The following is a 21525-nucleotide window of genomic DNA, read 5'->3' as shown; positions in this document are numbered from 1 at the left end:
GACCTGGAGGTCCTGATATCTGCACTGCTGGTTTAGCTACAGCCTCGGTAGCCTTTCCTCAGCTGTGGGAATACCAGCATTTGATATCATGTCCTACACTGTGGCACAAACCACAGAAACATCTTGGAAGCAGAGCACACCAGGAGGCAACTGTAGGAGCTAGGAGGCAACTGCACATTTCAGAAACTCTTTGGTCCTCTAATATACAGTTGCTACTGGAAGTACTGAATATAATGTCAAGAAAAACACAAATTGTTGTCTTGCTTCCAAGAAGCACAGAATTAACCCTGTGACACAGCAAGCTATGACAGCCATGCTAGTCTCTGAAAATTAATGCAACATAAAACATATGACACTGGGGGTAACAAGAACAGCATGTTTGCATGCAACCACCCACAAGAAAGGAACTGTTCTGGGCATTGTTTTCACTTCATAAAACGTGTGTGACATGTCAAGACAAAGAAATTGAATGCATATTTTTGAATAAACACTATATATATCAGTTTTCTTTGAGATTTTTTCCAGTATTAATGACAATAATTGCTCAATCTCATCAAAGATGTGTACAACAGAAAAGTCTACTACAATAAATACAAATATTTTCTTTCTTATTTTGTAGCAGTTTCAACCCAAGAAGTACCCTGATACTACCAGAAAAACCAGAAAAATAATTAAAAAAAAATACTGATAACCAGCATGTACCAAGCAGCATGCAGCTGAACTCTGAAACCATGCATGTCTAAGTTTGACTGCTGGAAGCCCCCAGAGAGACTCAAGTGTGATTGCTCTGACATTGATAGGGCTCTGTGTGCATAAACCATGCCAGCAAATTCTAAATATTCATTTTTTGTTTCATGCCCTATATCCTTTGAAAATCTCACTTTTTAAAAAGTCTTAAATTCCTTGTCCTGGAATACTTACTAATTACACAGAATGGAATGCTTGTAATCTCAAAAATACTGATTCTCAAATATATTCTGGAGCTGAGTATTGCAGGCATTGTTATGAATATTTTTTTGATCTTTTCCACAGAACTGATACATAATTCTTTTTATACAGCCAAACTTAAACCTTGAAACTTGTAAGTAAAGAAAGTAACGAAAGTCTAAGTAAAGAAAGGGCTATAAGATGGTTGTATATGTGAATTGCTGCCTACAACACAGTGTTAGGGAATATGTCTTGGACAATCACACTGCTCTAGCCAAAATTACCTGTTCCATGAGCTTCACACTTGAGCTCACAACTTCTTTGTGCAACAGGAAGAAAATGCAAGTACATGAATGTGTCAGGAGATACTAATTTCATCATTAAACCAGAAGAACAGAGACTGCAGCGCTTAATTTTTCAACATAAAATGCAATAATTAAAAAATAAGTCCTACTAAAGGAAAAAAATAACACCTGACAATAAACTGCAACTAGTTGTATGATTCAGTGGTAACTAAGAAGGAAAAAGCTTACCTATTTTCATTTATATTGCAGTGATTTGCTGTTGTGATGCTTTGGGCAGAGGCAGCTAATCGTGAAGAACTCTCTCGCTCTAAGTGGGTCTTCTTGATGTCTCTGCACTCTTCTTCATTCTCACACTGAGTGAAGAAAAAAGTAATAATTTCTTATGGATTGGATTTACTACAGATCCAAAAATATTTCAGCAAGTCAGGGATTGGTATTTTCTGTCATTTTGTTACAAATGACCTTACTTAGTTTGAGTATATAATTAACATGGATCAGAGACAATTGGTCCATGTCTTAAAAAATAAAATCTAAAGAGGCAGCATGTAAGAAAAGGGGTACAATATAAAACTTGGTTTTCACCACTTTCCCACTTGAACCAGGGTTGCCACCTTTCAGATACTAAAAAAAGAAGGACAAAAAAAAAAAAAGAAAAGAAGAAGAAAGGTAAAACAATATGGAAGGCTGCTTTAGATAAATGGTACTCAAAAAATATACAGATCTCTCTGCACACATACAGTAGCTTAGAGGATAATAGATGATTGGTTGCACAGCAAAACTGTTCAGAAATTGAGCAGATGGTGATTCCAGTACAGAATGACTTTTGGATCAGATTGGTACAAACAGACCAGAAAGCCTGCTTGGTGGACAGCTTTGGCTGTGGAGTGGAGGGGGCTTTCCCCTTGGCACCAGAAAGTGAGTGGGAGAAGCAGGGCAGAAGGGTGGATGTGAGCAGAGGGCTGTGCCCACCCAAGCACGGTGACAGTGCTGCTGAGGACAAGGCAGCTAATGGACTGTGGTCCTGCTCCTACACCTATAGCCCCAAGGGAAAATGGGGCCACCAGGGTATGAGGGAGCCAGGATCCAGGATCCAGAACCAGTCTGAGAATGCATCCCTCACAAAGCCAGGGCTCCCTGCTGGGACTGAAGGGTTTGCCTCTTGCTAACAGACAGAAGGGAAAAAAAGATGCTGCCTCTTCTTTTACCATACAAGCAAGCAGTGATACTGTATCCAGAAGGGAAAAAAAGATGCTGCCTCTTCTTTTACCATACAAGCAGTGATACTGTATTGACTACGACAAGGCAGCAGACAGTTGTCCCTTCGCTGACCTGAGCATCATTTCCAAATGCACAGGTTTTGAGAGAAGTCTCAGGAGAGAAAATTACGCTACTGTAACGGCAGTGCCTTTGCTAAGGCACGCAAAGGCACACACACAGCAGTCAACGCTGTCTCCAAGGAGCTGTGATCCCTCGAGGCCAGGAATTTCATCACCTTCAGGGCTGGCATTTCCTCTGGGGTTTGGCCAGTCCCTGCGTGGAAAGCAGGGACAAATCCCAGCTCTGAAAGGCCAGCCTGGAGAAGATGCTGCCATCGAACACTGGACGTGGGCGCAAGTGGTGTTAGCCTCCCACTTGCTGGAGGCTCCCTTACCCCCTCTGATCGGTTCCCCAGCAGCTCACCTTGCGTTTCCTTCTAGATTTCGGTAAACCCTTCTCTGCGGGGGGTTCAGCACTACTACCCTGCGGGAAGCTGGCCGCCTGGTTTGCTCCGGCGCTCATGGCCAGCGGTTCTTCGGGCAAACGCTCTGGAATCCTGGACAAAAGAGCCAAGTCAATGTTGACCCACAGCGACTTTACCTCATCACTGTCTTTCAGAGGAGACAGGAGCTCATTCCTACCGAAAGGAACCAGGGTGTAAAACTGTTCCTCCAGCTCCTTTGCTATTTCACTACTAGTCCTGGCATTAATAGAGCCAAAGGCACTGCAGCCGCCGTGGGGTTTGCTGGCGGTGCCGGTCCCCGCGTCCCTGGCACCCCGCGGCTCAGGCCCGGCTGCCGCTGGAGCCTTGGGCAGCGGGCGCTCCTCTCGCTCCGACTCAGAGCCTGAGTCGGAGGAGGATGATGAGGATGAAGACTCGGTCTCGATGAACTCCTTGGATTTGGGCGCCGTTTTGCTCGGCCCTCGGGCCCGACGCTTCTCACCAGCTGCAGCTGAGCGGGGCTCCCGGCGGTGCCCCGCTCTGCAGCCGCCGGGCCGGGCCCTGGGCGCCTCGCCAGCAGCGCTCTCAGGGAAGCCGTGGCTCCGGGGGGGCTCCTCTGCGCTGGGGCAGGGGGGCCCGTCTCCGGCGGAGCTCCTCTCGGCTCGCCGCGGTGCCTTCTTCCCTGATGCCCGCCTCGGCGGCCCGCCGTCGGCAGCGAGGGGCGACTTCTGCCGGCTGCCCTTGCTGCCTGGCGCTTTGTTGGCGGTCCTGGGCCGCGGCCCGTCCCCGGCGGCGGCGGCGGCGGCGGCGGTGCGGCTCTCCTCACTGCGATGCTCGGCCGGGCCCTCAGCCGGGGTCTTCTGTCCTTCCTGCCGCTCTGCCTTCACGCGGCCGTAGTAGGGATGGGCTTCCAGCGCCGGGCCATCGGGGTGGGTTAGGATGGGTGCTTTGTGAGGGGTGACTTTGTTCAGCCACTTGTCCAGCTGCCACTTGTTGGACGAAGGCGGCTCAGGCTGAAAGGGAAACACGGCAAAGAGCTTAGTGCGAGGCCCTGCTGCCCCCACCCCGGGCATCCCTCTGGGACAGCGAAACGTCGCATCCCTCCGGGCACCACAGAGATTTTCCTTCGGCCCAAGAGCCGCCCCAGCCTATGGCAACCCCTTGGCACTGGCCCTGCGTTGCAGGACAGGGCTCATGCCTTGCATTCAGGGATGTTTTTTGTTTCAGAATGGGGTTTGGAGATGAGAAGGAGAAGGGCTTCTGTGATGCATCATTTCCGAGGGTGATTCACAACAGCAGTACTGCCATTGGCTCTACCGGGAAACGCTTCCAAGTTTCCAAATAGAAAAAAATGCAATGGCGATAGGAAGGGAGAAAAACAAGGCAGGGTACAGCTGAGGCTAGGGGAGAATAGCTATCAGGAAAGGCAGGGGTGTGCATTTTGTGTCCTGTGCTACTGCAGTAAGTACAGAAAGCATTTAAGAAGCATACAAAGTGGCACGTGGTGGGGAGTTGGAGGGCTAACCAGGCACTTCATGTAACCTGCCTGCTATTGACATTATAATCCACAAACATTTGTTGTGTGGTGCTGCTGTCAAGGGTTCATTTTCTGAGTATTGTGTGGCTGTTAGTTTTTCTTTTAATGTCTGTCACAACACTATCAAGTTGTAAGAGCACGTCTAAAACATAATGGTGTTAGGACAGGGAAGAAGTGGGATAATCATGATTTCATATGTAACCACAGCTGAGACAATGTTATTTCAGAACAACGTGTGACTGTTTTCTAGTGCTTCTTGCAATCAGTAATTTGAATGTGATAAAATGAAGAGGAAAGGCAAAGACCCCAGAAAGAAATAGATGATGGAGTAGATGACTAGCCATAACCTAACCTCACAAAAGCCAAAGTGAAAAATTTCCTAATTTCCTCAGATGGAACCAATATTTGGTTCACTAGGCTATTGCATGTGCATAATCAAAAACTGTGTCATGAGTTGAACATGAAAACCATCAATGCTCTGGAAGAAAGTTTGCTCAAGAGAGAATATCCACAGTCTCTAACTTAAAAGAGTATCTTATTTCTTATTTAAAGTAGGTGCCTGAGGGCAACACAAGTTTCTTGTACAGCCAAGGGCGCCCTCAGAATCACCCACTGAGGATTGTATGCACTCTACATGGAGCAAAGGCTCCTAAAATAAGCAAAAAAATTAGACATTGGAATTCATATGATAAAAATATTCCTTCTAGCTAAAGTGTCTAATTTACTCATTACTGAGCTAGCCCAGACCTATGGGAAGTTTGCAGGGCTGACTTACATTTACGTTTCTTAAAGCATACTCCCTAATATCTTACATGAAGAATTTCTTTCCTGTGCTGTAAATCTTGAAAATGGATAGTCAATATTTCTCTTGGATGAAGCTGTATTTTTACAGCCCTTAACTCTTTATCTAAAAATGAACAGCATTTTTTTTTGTTGCTGTTGAAAATACAGATAGATTTGTTTGGTGCCATTCACTGTGCACATACTGAATTTACTGGGTATATAATGAAAGGTTCACTATACATGGAAGTCTTTCCACTGTTCAGAAGTATTTCAGGAAAGGAGACACATCAGAAGCACGTGAGGAAAAATACACCTCTGCCCATAAGGATAGGTCAGAGTGAGTGTTGCTTGGAAGTTCAAAAAAACTTCCAATTCATCTGTTACATCCCATTCTGCCTCCTTATGTATCTTGTAATTCTTCAAAATGGTGGCTCATGGATTTCAATGCTGCAGCGTCATAACCTGGCAGTGCAGGACTTTCCTAGAGTAGTCTGCCTGCTATTTAGGCATAACACCTATGGTCCTACCAACCTATCCACCAACTATGAAGTTTATTCAAAAGGATCCAACAGTGTTACCAGCTTCACTGGTTTTGTCTGGAGTTTCATGTGCACTTTTGAGGTTTAGTTAAATAAAAATGCCAATCCTTGTGGCTTCTGAAAAAGCCTCCTAAGATCTGTCTGCTAAAAAAATACTTTAAGATTCATCTGATAAAAGTAAAATGTCTGCAGCCTATCAGGTGAATTAAAAGAATCCAAACTTTAAAAATTGGAATTTTAAAACTTTTCTCACTAATTTTGGGCCCTGATACCATTTCTGAATATTTGAGATTCCCAGTGTACACAAGTGATGCCAGTTCATTTTTGGAAGTAATTTATTCAATTGATTGTTCTAACTGAAAATTACTGTACTTTGAGATCACATTGAAAAAAAAAAAGAAGGCACCTTGCAAGAGAACAAATCATGACAGCAAAGAATAGATAGCAGGACTGGTAAAAAAATGGACTGGGAAAATGCACTTGAAAATTTTTGCCCATCTATTATACATGCCTAATTGTAATTATTTGTGGGAGAAAAAGAAAATCCCCAATTTCTGCTCCACACACCATTCTATGGAAGAAAAGTTGGTTTGCTTGAATTGGAAGTTTTTCAGCAGCACATAAGGACAGAAATACATATGAATATATATGCAGAGTATTCTGGTACCAAAATGCTCTCTGCCCATTGGTTTTGATGTCATGGAAAAATGCTGCCCCTAGGGCCTTTTAGAGAACTGTGCTGTTTTCAACTGGGGTAAAGCCAGTGCTGTCCAGATGGGCACTGGTAATAGGAGTAACAGTCTGTGATCAGCTGATTTGCAATTAAATATAGGTTGGTCAGCTGACTTGCAATTAAATATAGGTTTGGCATGAAAACTCAAGCCAGGAAACTTAACAGAACTAAGATACTTTCAGGGATCAACATACACTTGTGCCAGGCTTCATGAAGAAACAGGATGTGATACATTTCCTTAAACATTGTGGGTGGATTCATCTGTACAACATAGACACCTATATCTTAGCTAGTCAACAAGTTCCTTCTCCAGTCAGTGAACTACCCTTCTAGGGTGTGAAAAATTCCCTCTTGAAATAGACATATGAAATAGGCCAGATGAGCTGGGCCCTAAAAACGTCTTTTCCTCTCCACAGACCGTAAAGGGGAGGCTGAGGTGGTAGCAGATGTAGGTATCTACAGGAGAAGTGTGCAAATTTGGGTGGGATGATTCCCACGCAGCATGTCTATATATCTCAGATCTCTTTAAGGCTGCAATTGCAACCAGAGGCATGAATGGCATGCATCCAAAAAGGAACTTGTCAAAACGTTATCCAGAAACGCTTTCTAGGATAAAGGGCTGTTAAACAATGCCAGTGTAATGAGGTCACTCTATGCTTGTTACTACAAAGAGGGACCTAAGGCGTGGCTAATATGTGGCAAACTTGAAGTACAACACCACTTTCACTGAGAGATATGAGAGCCCATAACATATGCATGGACTTAGCCCACCATCCCTACAAGCTACTCTGTCTATTGTAAATCCATATACTAATTTACCCTTGTGGTAACTTGCTTGTGCTGCCTGTTATCAAATACTTCACTCAGGGTAATGCCCATACACGTGGTGCTTTCTCGTTATGTTTAAGGCACAGACGGCAACGATGACGATTATTATTATTACTATTGGATTATATTGCTACTATTAACACTGCTGCTAGTGCTTTAACAAATTAGAACTGGGCATTCCCATGTGTTAAGCACAGCAAACATATACTGTAAGGGACATGTGTGCTGTGCCTAACACAAGGGAATGGCACAAAGAGCTTTCTGGAGGGAAGGGAGAGTGTAGTTTTCAGTCTTTGTCAATAATAGTCTGCAGGACAGCCAAAACCCATGAATCCTCTTTGAAAAAGTAACTATAGTGTCTACAGATGATCAAGTGGTAAAATTCCGATATGTGACTCCTTAAAAAGGAGGAAGAAACTAATGGTTGTGAAGTAGTCAGAACAGTGAAATCTGCAAAGGCCATTGCAGAAAGGGGCATCTTTCTCTTCTGGACTGGTTACTGTTGGTGAGGCCAGTGATCCTTTGTCCCATGGGATAGATTCTCTGCTTCCTTCCTGCCCATTCCCCACTCTAATCCTCCCTCATAGCAGGAATTTGTGGTTGTCTAACCAAAGACAGCTTTAGTAAAGGCCTGCAGGATAATTCAATGGAACAAAGAACAAACAAACCAAATTTTTAGCTTTAGAAATGTAGCTTTTTCTATATAATTGACACCCAATTTTTTTTCAACCACCTGATAAAGGATAAGACGTCGTTGTTTTCCAGATGACATTAATTAAGGTCATTCAAAGAATTCATTACTTCAGCAAAGAAACAGGAGATAGAAGTCTCAGTTCCTTGTTCATAATTTTAGGTTTGGCAGTCCACAAAACTTTAACTACTCCCATTAATGTCTGAGGCACCTTAATTTGTCCACATCACTGAAACCAGTCTGAATGTTGTCTCCTGTTCTAGCTCAGCCATTATTCTTAGTTTACTGCAGACATAAAGTGAAGACAGCTGAGCTAGTCACTACTGGCTCTAAATAGTCAATGGAAAGAAACAGACACTTTTAGGGTGCAATTCATCTAATCTACTTTATATGTATGCTTTACAATGAGCTGCTTTTTCACTCTAGGCAACTGCATTTAAACACCTAAGGACAACTTGAAAATCTCAAAATGAGATGAGGAAAAAATTACAGAAGACATGAAACAGCACTTGAATTGTTATATAACCTCAAATGCAGAAGATACACTGTCCCAGAAATAAAAATCTTTGAGTATGTGCATATAATGTTTCACATTATTGGGCAGGGGAGGGAAAAGAATGAAGGCATCATAATGGTTTGCAGGTTTCTACATTAAGTTCCTCCCAACCTTTAATTATGGAGTTTCTGCCCAGTGTTGTGCTGGACTACTCAAATTCATTGAACCTGAAAGCACTGGTTAATGCTAAATCAAAAACCAAGATGTATTTACCTTTTTTTTTTTTTTTTTTTTTTTTTTTTCTTAGCCAATAGGTTACATTAATTTTAAGACTAAATCTAGAATTGAGTCCACTACTTAAACTTAGGTGGACATGGCCTCCCTTTAGTGAACTTCCAAGGACCTCTTTCTATTTACTGGGTAAGAAACTGGCATATACTTTAGAAGATGGCTTCACTGGATGCATAAATGTAAGTTACAGCATTTATTCAAAGCTAAAAGGACTTCCAGTCAGAGATATCACTTGAGCACATTTGAACTGGTTCCATCAGTCATATGACAGCCCTGGGAAAGCATTTCCCCTTGGGGAAAACACAGGTATTCATTCTACTTCCTTGGGACATCCATACCCTGTGTGTGCTGTCTCCTAGATCCCATCAAGGGATGAAAATTGCCTATGAAAATCACTGCAGCCATCACATTTGTGAGTCACTTACATTTTTGTGTAGGCATGTTTCATACAGCATGTCCTAGAAGGCAAACCACACAAATATAATGCAAAGAGACAAGCAATCTGTTGGAGTGGGGCAGCTGTTTTGTGACAATGATCACTGACAGCTCAGACTCTGTGCAAAAGTAGTTTGACAGATCTCGAGAGGATATGTATAAAATGCTGAAGAGGAGGCACTTCCTTCCTCCATGTTTCCATGACTTAGTTCTCTGCTGGACTTCATGAAATCCAAGACCTGCCTCAGTTAATTTGCTTTGTGGATTCTCTGAGGGATTTCTGCTCTTGGGCCCAAGCAGCATGGGTATCTGCCTAGACAGTAACCACTCCTCCCTTCCTGTGCTTCTCCTCCTTTCATCTCATATTTCCTTCCCCTTTATTTCTCCTCTCTGCCCCTTTTCTTCCACCTTTTGAGATCCCATAGGGAGAGAAGAGACCAAGAATGAGATCTTTGCACAAATTCCAGCAGGGAATTAAGCAGACAGAGAACAAGGTCTTAACAGGTCAGATAAGAAAGCTTAGAATGGGAAATAAGACATGAGGTACTGCAGGGAGAGCAGCAAGAGACTGAAAAGAAGAGACAGATGTAGGAAGTGGACAAAGTGAGAGGAGAATTAACTGGAAATGGGTCTGAAAATACAGTGAAGGAAATACAGAAGGTAAGTGTTAAAAAAGGAACAAAAGTGACAGAACCTGAGAAAAATATATTAAGGATGTTTATGTGAGTACTGCATTTTGCTCAGTTGGAAATATGTCTCCAAATAACCAAGGCAAATATGAGGAAAGGTTTGCTGTTTTTACAGCATGATTTTTTTTCAGGGTGAGAGAATAGGTAAGACATCGTTTTGGGGGGAGGATTCTAGTGATTGGATGGTTTATGTGGAGTAGGAAAATAGACAGACTGTATTTCATGTGTATTTACAATCTTGCCGCTAGATTTTTGAATATTTTTACATACATTAATGTGTGTGATGTGGCTGTGGAGTTCATAGATTAATTCTAAATGTGTGTATTGACCAAGACATGTAAAAATGTCAATCCTGGTAGAAAAGCAGAACAGAAAAAGCAGCTTTGTTTTGTCTGTTGAGCTTTCTGCAGAGGTGAAAGCAGAAGGTGTCACAGCACTGGCAGCTTAATTGTAGTTTGGCTAGGGCTTGTCTACATGTGGAAATTTTCAGTGCTAGCTTTCCAGATGACTAGTTTGGGCTCAGTGTTTTGCACCATGAGTAATTCAGTTTAGTCCATTTTGGAGGTGAATTGAAAGAAATCACATAAAGGCTGCAGCAGGAGAGAATAATTCACTTAGAGAGTGAGGAAAGGGAAGTGCATGAGTGAACAACTGGTTTCTTTTAAAACTCTACCCTCAAACTGATTTTATAATAGCTTCCCTGTGTAGAGAAGCCTTTAGTTCCCTTGCAGTGCTGGGAGCCCACAACAAGACTTACACACTAAGCAAGCCATTGCTATGGAGGCAGAGTTGCATAAAATTTCAAGCAAGCTGTGTGACTTGCAAGGTGCCCCACTCATCTCCAGTTTCAGGAAAATGTAACAGGGTTATTTCTTCCTTCAGTTTTGTTTCAAATGCTTTAATCTGCCCCAAGATGCACCATCCCTTACATTTCATAGCATGCCAGGAGGAGGATCCTTGGCCCTTTCTCTTCCATTTTTTTTTTTCATGTATCTCCTCACAGCCTCCTTGTGTTGGTTTGGCTGGGAAAAGGTGTGAGTGTGTGTAGCAATGGAGTGGCACCTAAATCACAGAGAAGCCCTTACCTCTGGGCTGGAGTAGTGCGAGGGCTTGCTGCCGTCACTCTCGCTGGAGCTGCTTTCGCTCTCTGAGTCAGACTCTGAGCTGGTCTCGGATTCACTGGAGCTGCTGCTGCTCGACCCCTTGCTGGAGAGTCCCGAGGCGCGGGCATTGGACTGCGGCACCACCAGGCTGCCAGCCCCACACACAGCCCATTGGGTGTGGGACAGGGAGGGAAGAGAAGAAAACAGGAACATAAACATAAAACCCCCACGTATAAGAACAGTGCTGTTTTAGGGAGCATACTCTTTGAATGCCTGTGAGCTTGTCTCTGCTGCTAATGAATAGTGAAGCGACTTCAACATTACACTGCTATAAATGGGGGGAAAATATGGGGTTACTCTCATATCCATTTAAATCTATAGCCTTTGCCATATTTTTCATCTGGGGGAGAGTCAAGTTTTCACTTCACCTTGTCTCTTTTCCCATTCCACAGATATTTTAGGATATATTAAAAATACTAAGTGTTAAAAAGCATTATAGAAAGCAGTTTTATGCTGTCTAATGAACACTCAGCCCACAGGTGAAAGCAGGAGACCAAAAAGGTGAACAATTAAGAAACAGTGTTTAACCCTACACTACCAGTCATAAGCAGTAATAGCATTAATCATAAAAATAACAATAATGATACATCTTCACGGGAGCTTCCAACCCACATCTTCCATTTTGCACACTTCTTTACCTACTCATAAATAATGTGGTTACCTGTAAATACCATCTTGATATTGACAATTCAAGATCTAAGACTCAGCCTGCAAAAACTTGAAGAGCTCAGGCTTGTGTTTTTGCATGTCAGCAGTGCACTGCTGTCAGCAGAGCTACTTGCCTTCTTTAAAGTTATGTTTGCATGCAAGTGTTTGTATTATCAGGCCTGACAGCAGAAGAAATGTGTATTTTCCTGAAACAGTTGACCATGCATATTAAAAATATCACAGTCATAAAGACCTGAGTGTGAAATATCATATTAAGTCATCCAGCTTATTCCCTAGGCAATGCAATATTGCTCCCTATAGCAGGGTGCATTTTCTAGTGAGTTGTCCAATTTGATTTTAAATGACTCGAATGCAGCTTTTACTTTTACCGCTGGAAAACTTCTCTGCAAACTAACCCAAATTCCACCGTCAGAAATTTCTTCCTACATTCAACCAGAAGTTGCCCTTTTAGAATTTATAGTTGTTACTTATTATTTCATCATATTACTAATAGTTACTATGATAAATTATCCTCCTCCCTTTTTTGCTCTCACATTTTTGCGGATTGTTTTCCTGTCCTTCTTCAGTCATCTTTCAGACAAGGCCTTACACATTTACTTCTTCTGATCTTTCTTCATAAGTCATTATCTCCAGGGATATGGGATCATTTTTATGGCTCTTTTCTGAACTCATTCCAATTTGTCTATATCTCTCTGATAACAGGGTGCCCAAAACAGAGTGCAGCATTATAGATGGCTTCTCACTACAGCCCTGCAGTGAAGGGCTATTACCTTCCTGCTCCTTGATGCGTTGCTTCTGTAAACATATATCTGAGCTGTGAGGGAATGTATAGTCCATTAACATCCCTACCTCTCTTTCAACACTGCTTTCTTCAGAATTCCTCTACTGATAGCTACATGATTATTTGCTACAGAGAGATTAGCTCACTTTTTTCCCTTCATACCAGATCTCATTTTCCTCTTTTACCTTGCAAGCTTCTAGCTCCTTTTGATTTATTTCACTGTCCTCAGAGGTGTCTGCAGCAACTTCTAATTTACTATCAAATGCAAACTTAATTAAATGGTTATTCACTTCCTTTTCCAGATCATTAATGAGACTGTTAAATAAACTCCACATGAAACACACTGGTACCCTGATAACCATCTCTTCCCAATTCCATTCACCGGTGTTTATCATTACCCTTGTTTATGCTCCATCAGTCCAATATTGTGACTAATGCAATGTGATCTTGGAGATGCTTTTTGTGAGAAATAATATCTAGTAATTAATTACAGTTCTGCTATGTTGCACCTAATCAATTGTCTTTACGTGGTAATGGTGTTTTTCATTATGCAAAACTGATACCTGACACCTCACACAAGCCACATACGACAGGCAATTCCTGAGGCTTTGAAAAGGGGCCAGGCCATCAGAGATGCAGTTTCAACATCACAATTCACCATGGCTGCACAATTTCTGGCCCTCTACCTGCCAGCCTTTCCCCTCTGGACCACCTGTCTTGCACAAGCCAGTACTCCCACCACATTGCCTTTACTTGCAGCATCCCCGCTGCCTTTTGCTAGGAAGTGGCACAGCTGCCCATGGCTTTCTTGCTCCAAGAATTTGTGGTTGCTTGGGAAATCCTGACATTGTTGGAGAGCTTTCTGCACCCTTCAAAGCACAGTTGGGCCAGGCAGTGGAAAAAAATCTCAGCTGTGATCTCACTAATTAAAAGCAAATAAACAGGAGAGGGTGGAGCTGACATCCATTTATATTTTTTATCTTTATTTCCATCCTTGTAACTACTACTGGACAGTAGAGAGAGAGGTGGCATTAAAAGCTTGTGCTCTGTCAGGATGGCTTGATGCTACACGTGTGGTCACAGTCTGCCAACTCCTGGGTGGCAGGAGGTCTGCCTTCATGCACAGGCATTAAATGTACCAGATACAAGGAGTGTCTTTAAAAACTTGGTTTTTTGTCTAGCCATGTAGGTGCAGTAAAGACAAGATTTTCAGGCAGCCATTTGTATAACTTCATTAAGGCACAGAGGTGACAGAAACAGCTGGGAAGCTTACAAAAAAATTTCCTTCTTGGAGAAGAAAAATGGGTATTTAGTAAACAGTTTCAGGACAATGCAGCTTTCCTGGCTTGCACAGGTTGCCCAGTCAACTCTGCATTTAAATTGCTCACTTATATTAACAGATTGCAGTTAATCTCTTGCTAATAAAATAGTGAGGGCTATATACAAGCCATTATGAATAGGTTTTGTGGTTTTGATTGTTTTTCCTTAAGAAAATGTGGAAAGAATATGAAAAGTTAACTGCCTTTTCAGACAGTGTAGCTTAGGGAATGTCTTTGACAGTGTCTGACTCTGATGGATTTCCAGTCCTCTCCACAACAGCATTGTGACTGAAAAGTTCTTGAGCATCACAAAACATCTGCACATTTATGTCCTGCCCTTAGTGACTGTGGTTTTAATTTTTAAACCATCATTTTTATTTGTCATTGACTGAAAAATTCAGAAATTGCTATATAGGGAATGAGGGGGAAAAAGCCCATGGTAATATTTCTTTCCTGTTGTGACATGAAATGTTTTTCTAGGCTGCTGAACAGAAATTGTTACTACAGCCCTAGATATAAAATATAACTGTGGGACTCTTCACAAACATCTGGAAATCTATGTTTGCTGCTCTAATGGTAGCCAACATACTACAAAAATTAAACATTACAATATTTTCCCATTTATGCTGATACTTATGAAGTCTCCTGTCCCCCTTTTACTTTTTCAATTTTGAAATATAGCATATTCTTATAAGGATCTGCATTATGCTACAGTGACCAGGGAAATAACAGTTACATCTGTCTTCATGCATTCTTATTAAAAAACAACTTTTTTTAAAAATTGGTAACTTTTATTTTGGTTTGCTCTTTCTAAGGTATGTAAGCAAGATCATGCAGTTAGACTGATCCACACTTTAATGACTGTGGCATATAACATTTGAGCATATTTTGCTACTGGTTTATGCCCCAGAGTTAATTACCACATCACAGAATTTCTATTTTTATTTTAAGGAATTAACAATTGGGTGAGGCACACTTTTCTTTAAAGTCTTAATCATAACTTGAACTCTCTGACTTAAGAGAGAGAGTAAATACCTTGTAAATTTGCCAGAAGTTCAGCAATAAGACCATTTAAAAACCAACAGACCATCTGAAGTTTCTGATCAGATATCTCCCATTACCCTGGATACAGGGGACCTGGGCACCTAATTTCCATGCAAGTCTTCAACAACCCGTTTTCCTGCACTGTCTAGTGGGCAACTGACCCTTCTTAAAAGAACTGCTAGATTCCTTGTAGGCTCAATTTTTCTCATGTGTGCCGATTCAGAAATTCAGTGATTTGGGGAGATTAATACTTCTTCCCCACTCAAACTAACTTGTGATCCAAGTTGAGAGGTGGAGCCATCTCAATCCCTGGACAAGGCCTAGAGGTCATTTGTGTGGGACCAGTTGTTAGCCCCATCAGGCTGCATGGCCATGGCCAGCCTTTGAATGGCACCAAGGCGGTTTGAACAGTTATGCAGGAAAGGTGCTAGAGCTGGCTATTCAGTCAGTGGAGACAGATTCCCAAATGAGATTGCTTTGGTGGCCCTCAGGAGACCTCTTCAGGTTAATCACGCTGGATCTGAGTCCTGCTCTATGCTCCATATTAAGCTGCTGCTTACAGCTGCACTACTTCCCATGATAATAAGTCATTCAGCACTGGCCACAAGACTTTCCCAGGCTAGGCACATGCTGCATTGCAGGAATTCAAGCTCAAAAACATGCAGAATGGATCAAGACACAGGTAAAACTGATGCAGTTCTTTACCAAACTGCAAGTATTCAGTGACAATATAAAAAGAAAAATCCCTCTGATGCTGAAGAATTTGCCATCCCAGTTCTTCACAGTGTTACAATATGAAGGCACTTTATACCTACTTTACACAGGCATGAATGATTATCAAGAATGCAATGCAAGGGAGAATCAGGCCTTGGAGAAATGACTCCGACAAAGGAACATATCAGTGAGCCTCTCAAATACTTTTCCAGCCACAACAAAGGCTATGCAAATGCTCATAGAATCATAGAATCAAATTAAGGTTGGAAAAGACCTCCAAGATCACAAAGTCCAACCTTTGACCAAATACCTCTAGGCCCACTAAACCATTTCACAAAGTGCCATGTCTACTCATTTTTTGAACACTTTAGGTATGGTGACTCTACCACTTCTCTTTACCACTCTTTCAGTGAAGAAGTTTTTCCTAATATCCAACCTGAACATCTCTTGGTCCAGCTTGAGGCCATTTCCCCTTGTCCTTCCTTGGTTGCATGGAAGACAAGGCTGACACCCACCTCACCACAACCTCCTTTAAGGTAGTTGTAGAGAGCAGTAAGGTTTACCCTGAGCCTTCTTTTCTTCAGTGTAAACAAGCCCAGTTTCCTCAGCTGCTCCTCATGGGACTTATGTCCCAGAACTTTCACTAGCATTGTTGCCCTTCACTGGACACGCTCCAGCACCTCAATGTCCTTCTTGCAGTGAGATGCCCAAAACTGAATACAGTACTTGAAGTGTGGCCTCAGCAGTGCTGAGCAGGGGGAAAATGCGTCATATTTTAGAGTCCAATTGGTCTGTGTAATTTCACTTTGCAAGAATTGTATCCAAAGCTTTCTTACCAAAAAGGTCACTAACACTATCAGACATTATCTGCTGTATTTTTTTTTCTTTTGTGTCTAGAGAGAGGACACTATTTATCCAGTGTCATCTGCACAGCTGTGATCATCTAAACTATTTTTCTTCTAAATCTCATTCTGGTGTGCAACTGCTAAATGCCTGTGACTTCCCAGAAGAGAGAGAAAGGCAATAACTAGTGAGAAGAGCTTATCTGAACAAACAAGTGACATTGTTAGGGATCACACTGTCAACATTGAGAGGTAAGTGTGGAAAAGGTGATCCAAATTTATGTATCACTAAACTTTTGAGAAAATCCTATGAAAGGCTGTATGACTACTTAGAGTACTTGGGATACCCAGAAAAAAGTCTATCACTGTCTAGAAATCAAGACCAATTGTGGGAAACCAATACTTTGAAACAGACACTAGACCCCTAGCTGGTATAAATTGTCATAGCTCCATTGACTTCAATTAGGCTACAGTGATTTAAATCCAACAATAAATATGACCAAGACTCTGAAACAATATTTCAAATTCAGTGATGAAAACATATTCCATGGTTTAAAGGAGCTCTGTTGGCAGAGCCTCTATTTTGATTCCAGATTAAAGTATCTGAAACACCACTTCCCTCTTCCCTCAGAGCCAAAAAGACCCATTGAAGGTCTTTTATGGAAAACTCTTTATCCCTTTATTGCAAGAAGCAAATTCCACATGGTGCTTCCTCAAAGCACAGACTGAGAACATTGTGCCAAGATCTGTATAAATATCTCTGCTGCTTGGCACTGAATATATTGCATGTCTCTCATGCACACAGTAGGGAATTCCTGTCTCAATAATTGTGAATGGATCACAGAAGCCATGAAAATGCCCACTTCTTGCTGCTGCCCCTGTGTATTTTTCAAATTCTCTTCCAACAAAGACCTCTCAAGCATGGGAATTATAAGGACTTGAAGATCAGGCCATCCCAATATTGTAACAGAACATATGGGGATATGTTCTGAGGCAACTGTAGAATGCCAAGAAATAGCACCATAAGGACAACCCATGGAATGGAGGTGGACCTCATCCATTTGTTTCAGGACAAAATCATGCTGAGAAAATGGCAATTATGCCATAAACTCTAGAACATGCACAGACAACAGCCAGATACCACCGTGGCTTAAAATACCAGTACAAAGACTGGTTGTGTACTTAACATTCAAAGATGAGTACAATCACAAAGTCATAGAAAAGCTTGGGTTGGAAGGCACCTTAAAGATCATCCAGTTCCAACTCCCCTGATCTTTAGGGTCCATTCTAACCCAAGCCTTTCCATGCCTCTATGATAGAAAGGCTCTGTACTAGTTTTAGGTCTGTCCCATTGTGTCTGAATGATCAAATCAAATGATCCTTCCAGGGCTCCAGCCACCATCCCATACATGGGTGTGACTGAACTTCCCACAGCTGGTGTGTTAGGAAGTGTCTTTCACTATTCTTTAAAAAGCACTTGGGTATCCTTTTTCTGAAGTCAGTATGGAAGTGACACAAATTTATGGTTTTGTGCCTTTGCTAACTATAAACATTAAACCAATTAAATGTCTGAATTCTTTCCAGTTACCAATTGCAAAAACCTATCGTTCACTAACAGGAAAAGACAGCCCTGCCATGGCTTGGTGTTTCAGCCTGAACGCAAAAAAATGAGGCTCAACACTTTCCTTTCTCCCTTTCTCCAGGTAAACGATTTCCCAGGAGTCTGTTAATATCTTTAGGAAACAGAGAAATGTTTTCATACCTCATTCCTGTAATGGATGAGGTATGAAATGGGAGTCATGATGAGTGAGAGTCCTGGAGGTTGTTCGGCTTGTCACAATATATAATGCTTCTGTGAAAGCACTGCATTACCTTAGCTGCACCACCTTTGCACAGCTCAGCTAATAAAGCACAGCTGCCAAGAACAGAGTTCATAGGCCCCACCTATATTTTAACACATTCCCTGGGAGCTTCTTAAATTGTTTGTGCTGACAAGACTACAAGTATCGTCTGATAATGCCAACTGAAGGCAAACCAGATCTCTCTGAAGAGAGTCAGGTGTGTACTGTGCAATTGCAGCTTGTCAGAATAGTCACTAAAGAAAAATTTATGGGAAAGGCTGTTTAAAAGAACAAGCTATGAAGCTCAGGCACACAAATATACAAAACCTGTGAAGAAAATCCATTCTGGCAAGGGGCATCTACTTAAGGTCTAGTTGGTACTGGAGGCAGTCACATCACAGCTCCCATTGTGAAGGAATATGGTGGAAAAGAGAAAGCCTCTAGAAAAAAACTCACCTTGAGTTAAAAAATCTCCTAAAATAAAATGCTACATAACAATTAATGGTGACACCTCTGTATAAATTGGTCTATCAAGAGGAGCATGTGCTGGGGTATCTGAGATGAAAGGGTCCAGTAGACCTGGAGCAGCATTAACATGGGGGTGAAGTGATTATTCAGTGGGCTGACAGCTGTTCTGGGAGCCTGGTGCCAGATTCCAGCGTCTGCTTTCCACTGCTGCCAAGTGTATGCTTTTCGCTCCAGATAAATGGAGCATCAGCAATGTTTTATTTGACCTGCTCACAAGAAAAATAAAGCAACTCTGACTTCCTTGGTGTGTTTGTCATTGACCTTGCATCAGCTGAATATGAGTGGAGAGAATCCCTGGTCTGGGCAATTTAACTCTTTAGTAGAAGAGGCCTGATAGGGTCTTTTTACCTTAGTAGATTAATTAGTCTCTTAATGTCTCAAAGTACAGTGACTTGAAGTAATGACTGGCATAGTCTATTTGTCCTACATTGTCCTTGGAACATGGCCTTGGACCAATGGCCTGGAGAATGATGAACAGCTTTGAGAATAGTCCATGAACAGCACCCTTCTGCATCCCCTGTGAAATCAGGAAACAATCTCTATAGAGACGTTTTTTGAAGGGGAGGCAGGGTGAGCCAGAAATAAATTGGAACTGGATAAAGTTGTTGAGAAGATTCAGTCATAGAACATTGCTTCTGATTTCCCCCTGAGACCAAGGGCAATGGCTTTTATATGTTTTCCTTCATATGCACCCCAGAACTTTTAATTTTTTTTTTTTCCACTATTTTGGCCATGTTAGGAACTTTCTATTTGAGATCCCTCTATTGTCTGGGCAAGGCCAGTTTGTGCCCTCTGGAGATTCCTACCTCTCTTGATGGACTTAGAAAGAATCTAAGATCCTAAGGATTGCTTAAACTGTGTGCTTGGTATGCCCAGCACCTTGTGCATTGTAATCTGTATGGGAAGCCAGGGAGGTTTGGTTCAGATTCCTCTTCATAATCTTCTTTTCAGGGCTCAGTCACCTCTCTTCATTTGTCCTAAGGTGGGGTTGGTATCCAATATGAACACCTATATCCACTCCCAACTCAGTACTCCACTATTTCATTAGACCACTATCAAAAGCCCTGTCAGATTTAATTATATCAGTATCAGGAACAATTATATCTGTCTCAGGAACAGATCATCCACTAACATTTTGTAGGTGATTCTAGCAGTCTGGTTGGCTTCAACCCGCCAAGAGACATGTTAGAAAAATAAAGGTAATTAAGCACTGGAACCAGTAATCAGGGAAGATAAGGAACATCTTCACTGGTAATGGTAATGGCACTTTCACTGCAATGGTAATTGCAGAAACTAGGCAAAGGAGCAATGCAATATATTCTGTAGAGTGGCTTTAACCCATCATTTTCAGTACATCTTGTCAGGAGATTTTGATACAGTTTCACTGGATATTAGACTGGGTGTTGCTCTTTTTGTCCATTTATTTCCTAAAATGTGAAGTGTAAATGTACTTCTATCCAAGAGAAGTACACTCCACATTTTTGCTTGTGAGGGACAGCTTCATCAAGCCTCAGAAGAAAACCACAGTAGTGCAGACTAGAAAATCCTCATCTGCACTGGCCTGCCATCACCTTATTTCAGAATTACTGTTAATGCTGTGGCTGGCCATCAAAACAAACAGCCTTTCATAGTCTTCAGACATAGTCACACCTTGCCTCAGCACAGAAATCATTTGCCTCAGTCAGCAGAGCCCTGGGTATGGTTCTTCCTTGCAAGACCTCTCACTAGGCTCTGAGAGTCCAAATACAGATGAACTTGTGCAGATAAAATTACTAACTACCATAATGGCTGTCCAAATGGGTGCAATAAATTTCAGCATGAGACAAACTCTCTCAGGTTTCACTGACTCTTAATGTTGCTGCTGCCAGCTTTAGTGTTACTCTTTGACTCAAGCCATATTCTGTTGTCTCCCAAAGGTCTTTTTGGCCCGTCAGCTCTAATCAATATGCTGCCTTGAGAAGAAGCTTGTTTTAAGTAGGTTTGCTCACCATAAAGAACCATAAAAAGAACATTTGACTTCTAGTCCTTGTCAGCATATATCACTCCCTATGCAGAGCAGCATTTAGATGGTCTGTTATTTGAATCCAAGTGCTCTCTTTTATATGTTTCAAGAAATGACAAATGCTTGAAAAAAATGCATAGTTGTTCTACAGAAGACATTAGGCAGGCTCAGGAATGGCAAGCAGAACAGCTAATAACGCGCAGAATTGTAGCAGAGAGGATGTTAAAAGCTAATTAGTTTGAGATTATTTGAAGACTTGTAAAAGGTTCTTCTGTTCTCCTTTCTGTTATAGGCACAGCCTGTTTTCCATCATCATCCAAAAATACTTTGATATGTTTTTTGCCCAGGATATGCTCTTTACCTATTATTGACATGTTAGCTGGAAATAAAGAATGTTTAAAATGAACTTTTAAGCTGTTGAGCATTTGCTCGTGATGCAGCCTTAGGTTTTCAGGGGTCTGAGCCACTGGCAAAAAAACTTCTCCCATTCTGACCAGGCTCAGATTCTTGACCCCTTATTCTGGTTTAGTAATATCATACTTTACAGGTTGGATAAGAATACCCAGAAGTGCTCCTGAAGAGCAGGAATGGTCTGTCTAGTGGGGCTGTCAGGATCTGACCCACTGTTACCCAGAAAACACAGTGTGCAGATAATTGATAAAGGATTTT

At 41.9% G+C, this 21525-nt stretch overlaps 1 protein-coding gene across 1 annotated transcript in view; it reads right to left on the bottom strand.

The window, feature by feature from the left end:
- Positions 1-21525, bottom strand: part of AFF3 (AF4/FMR2 family member 3) — a 273293-nt gene that overhangs the window by 30910 nt on the left and 220858 nt on the right. The window contains exons 12-14 of the mRNA XM_041468410.1: positions 11039-11204; positions 2913-3944; positions 1461-1585 (exon numbers count right to left, since the gene is read on the bottom strand). Coding sequence (XP_041324344.1) covers positions 1461-1585; positions 2913-3944; positions 11039-11204 — 1323 coding nt within the window. The remainder of the gene's footprint in view (positions 1-1460; positions 1586-2912; positions 3945-11038; positions 11205-21525) is intronic.

The sequence above is a fragment of the Pyrgilauda ruficollis genome, unplaced genomic scaffold (assembly GCF_017590135.1).
Source record: "Pyrgilauda ruficollis isolate IOZ18807 unplaced genomic scaffold, ASM1759013v1 scaffold22, whole genome shotgun sequence".
Lineage (NCBI taxonomy): Eukaryota > Metazoa > Chordata > Aves > Passeriformes > Passeridae > Pyrgilauda > Pyrgilauda ruficollis.
This window is presented reverse-complemented; position numbering and strand designations above follow the sequence as displayed.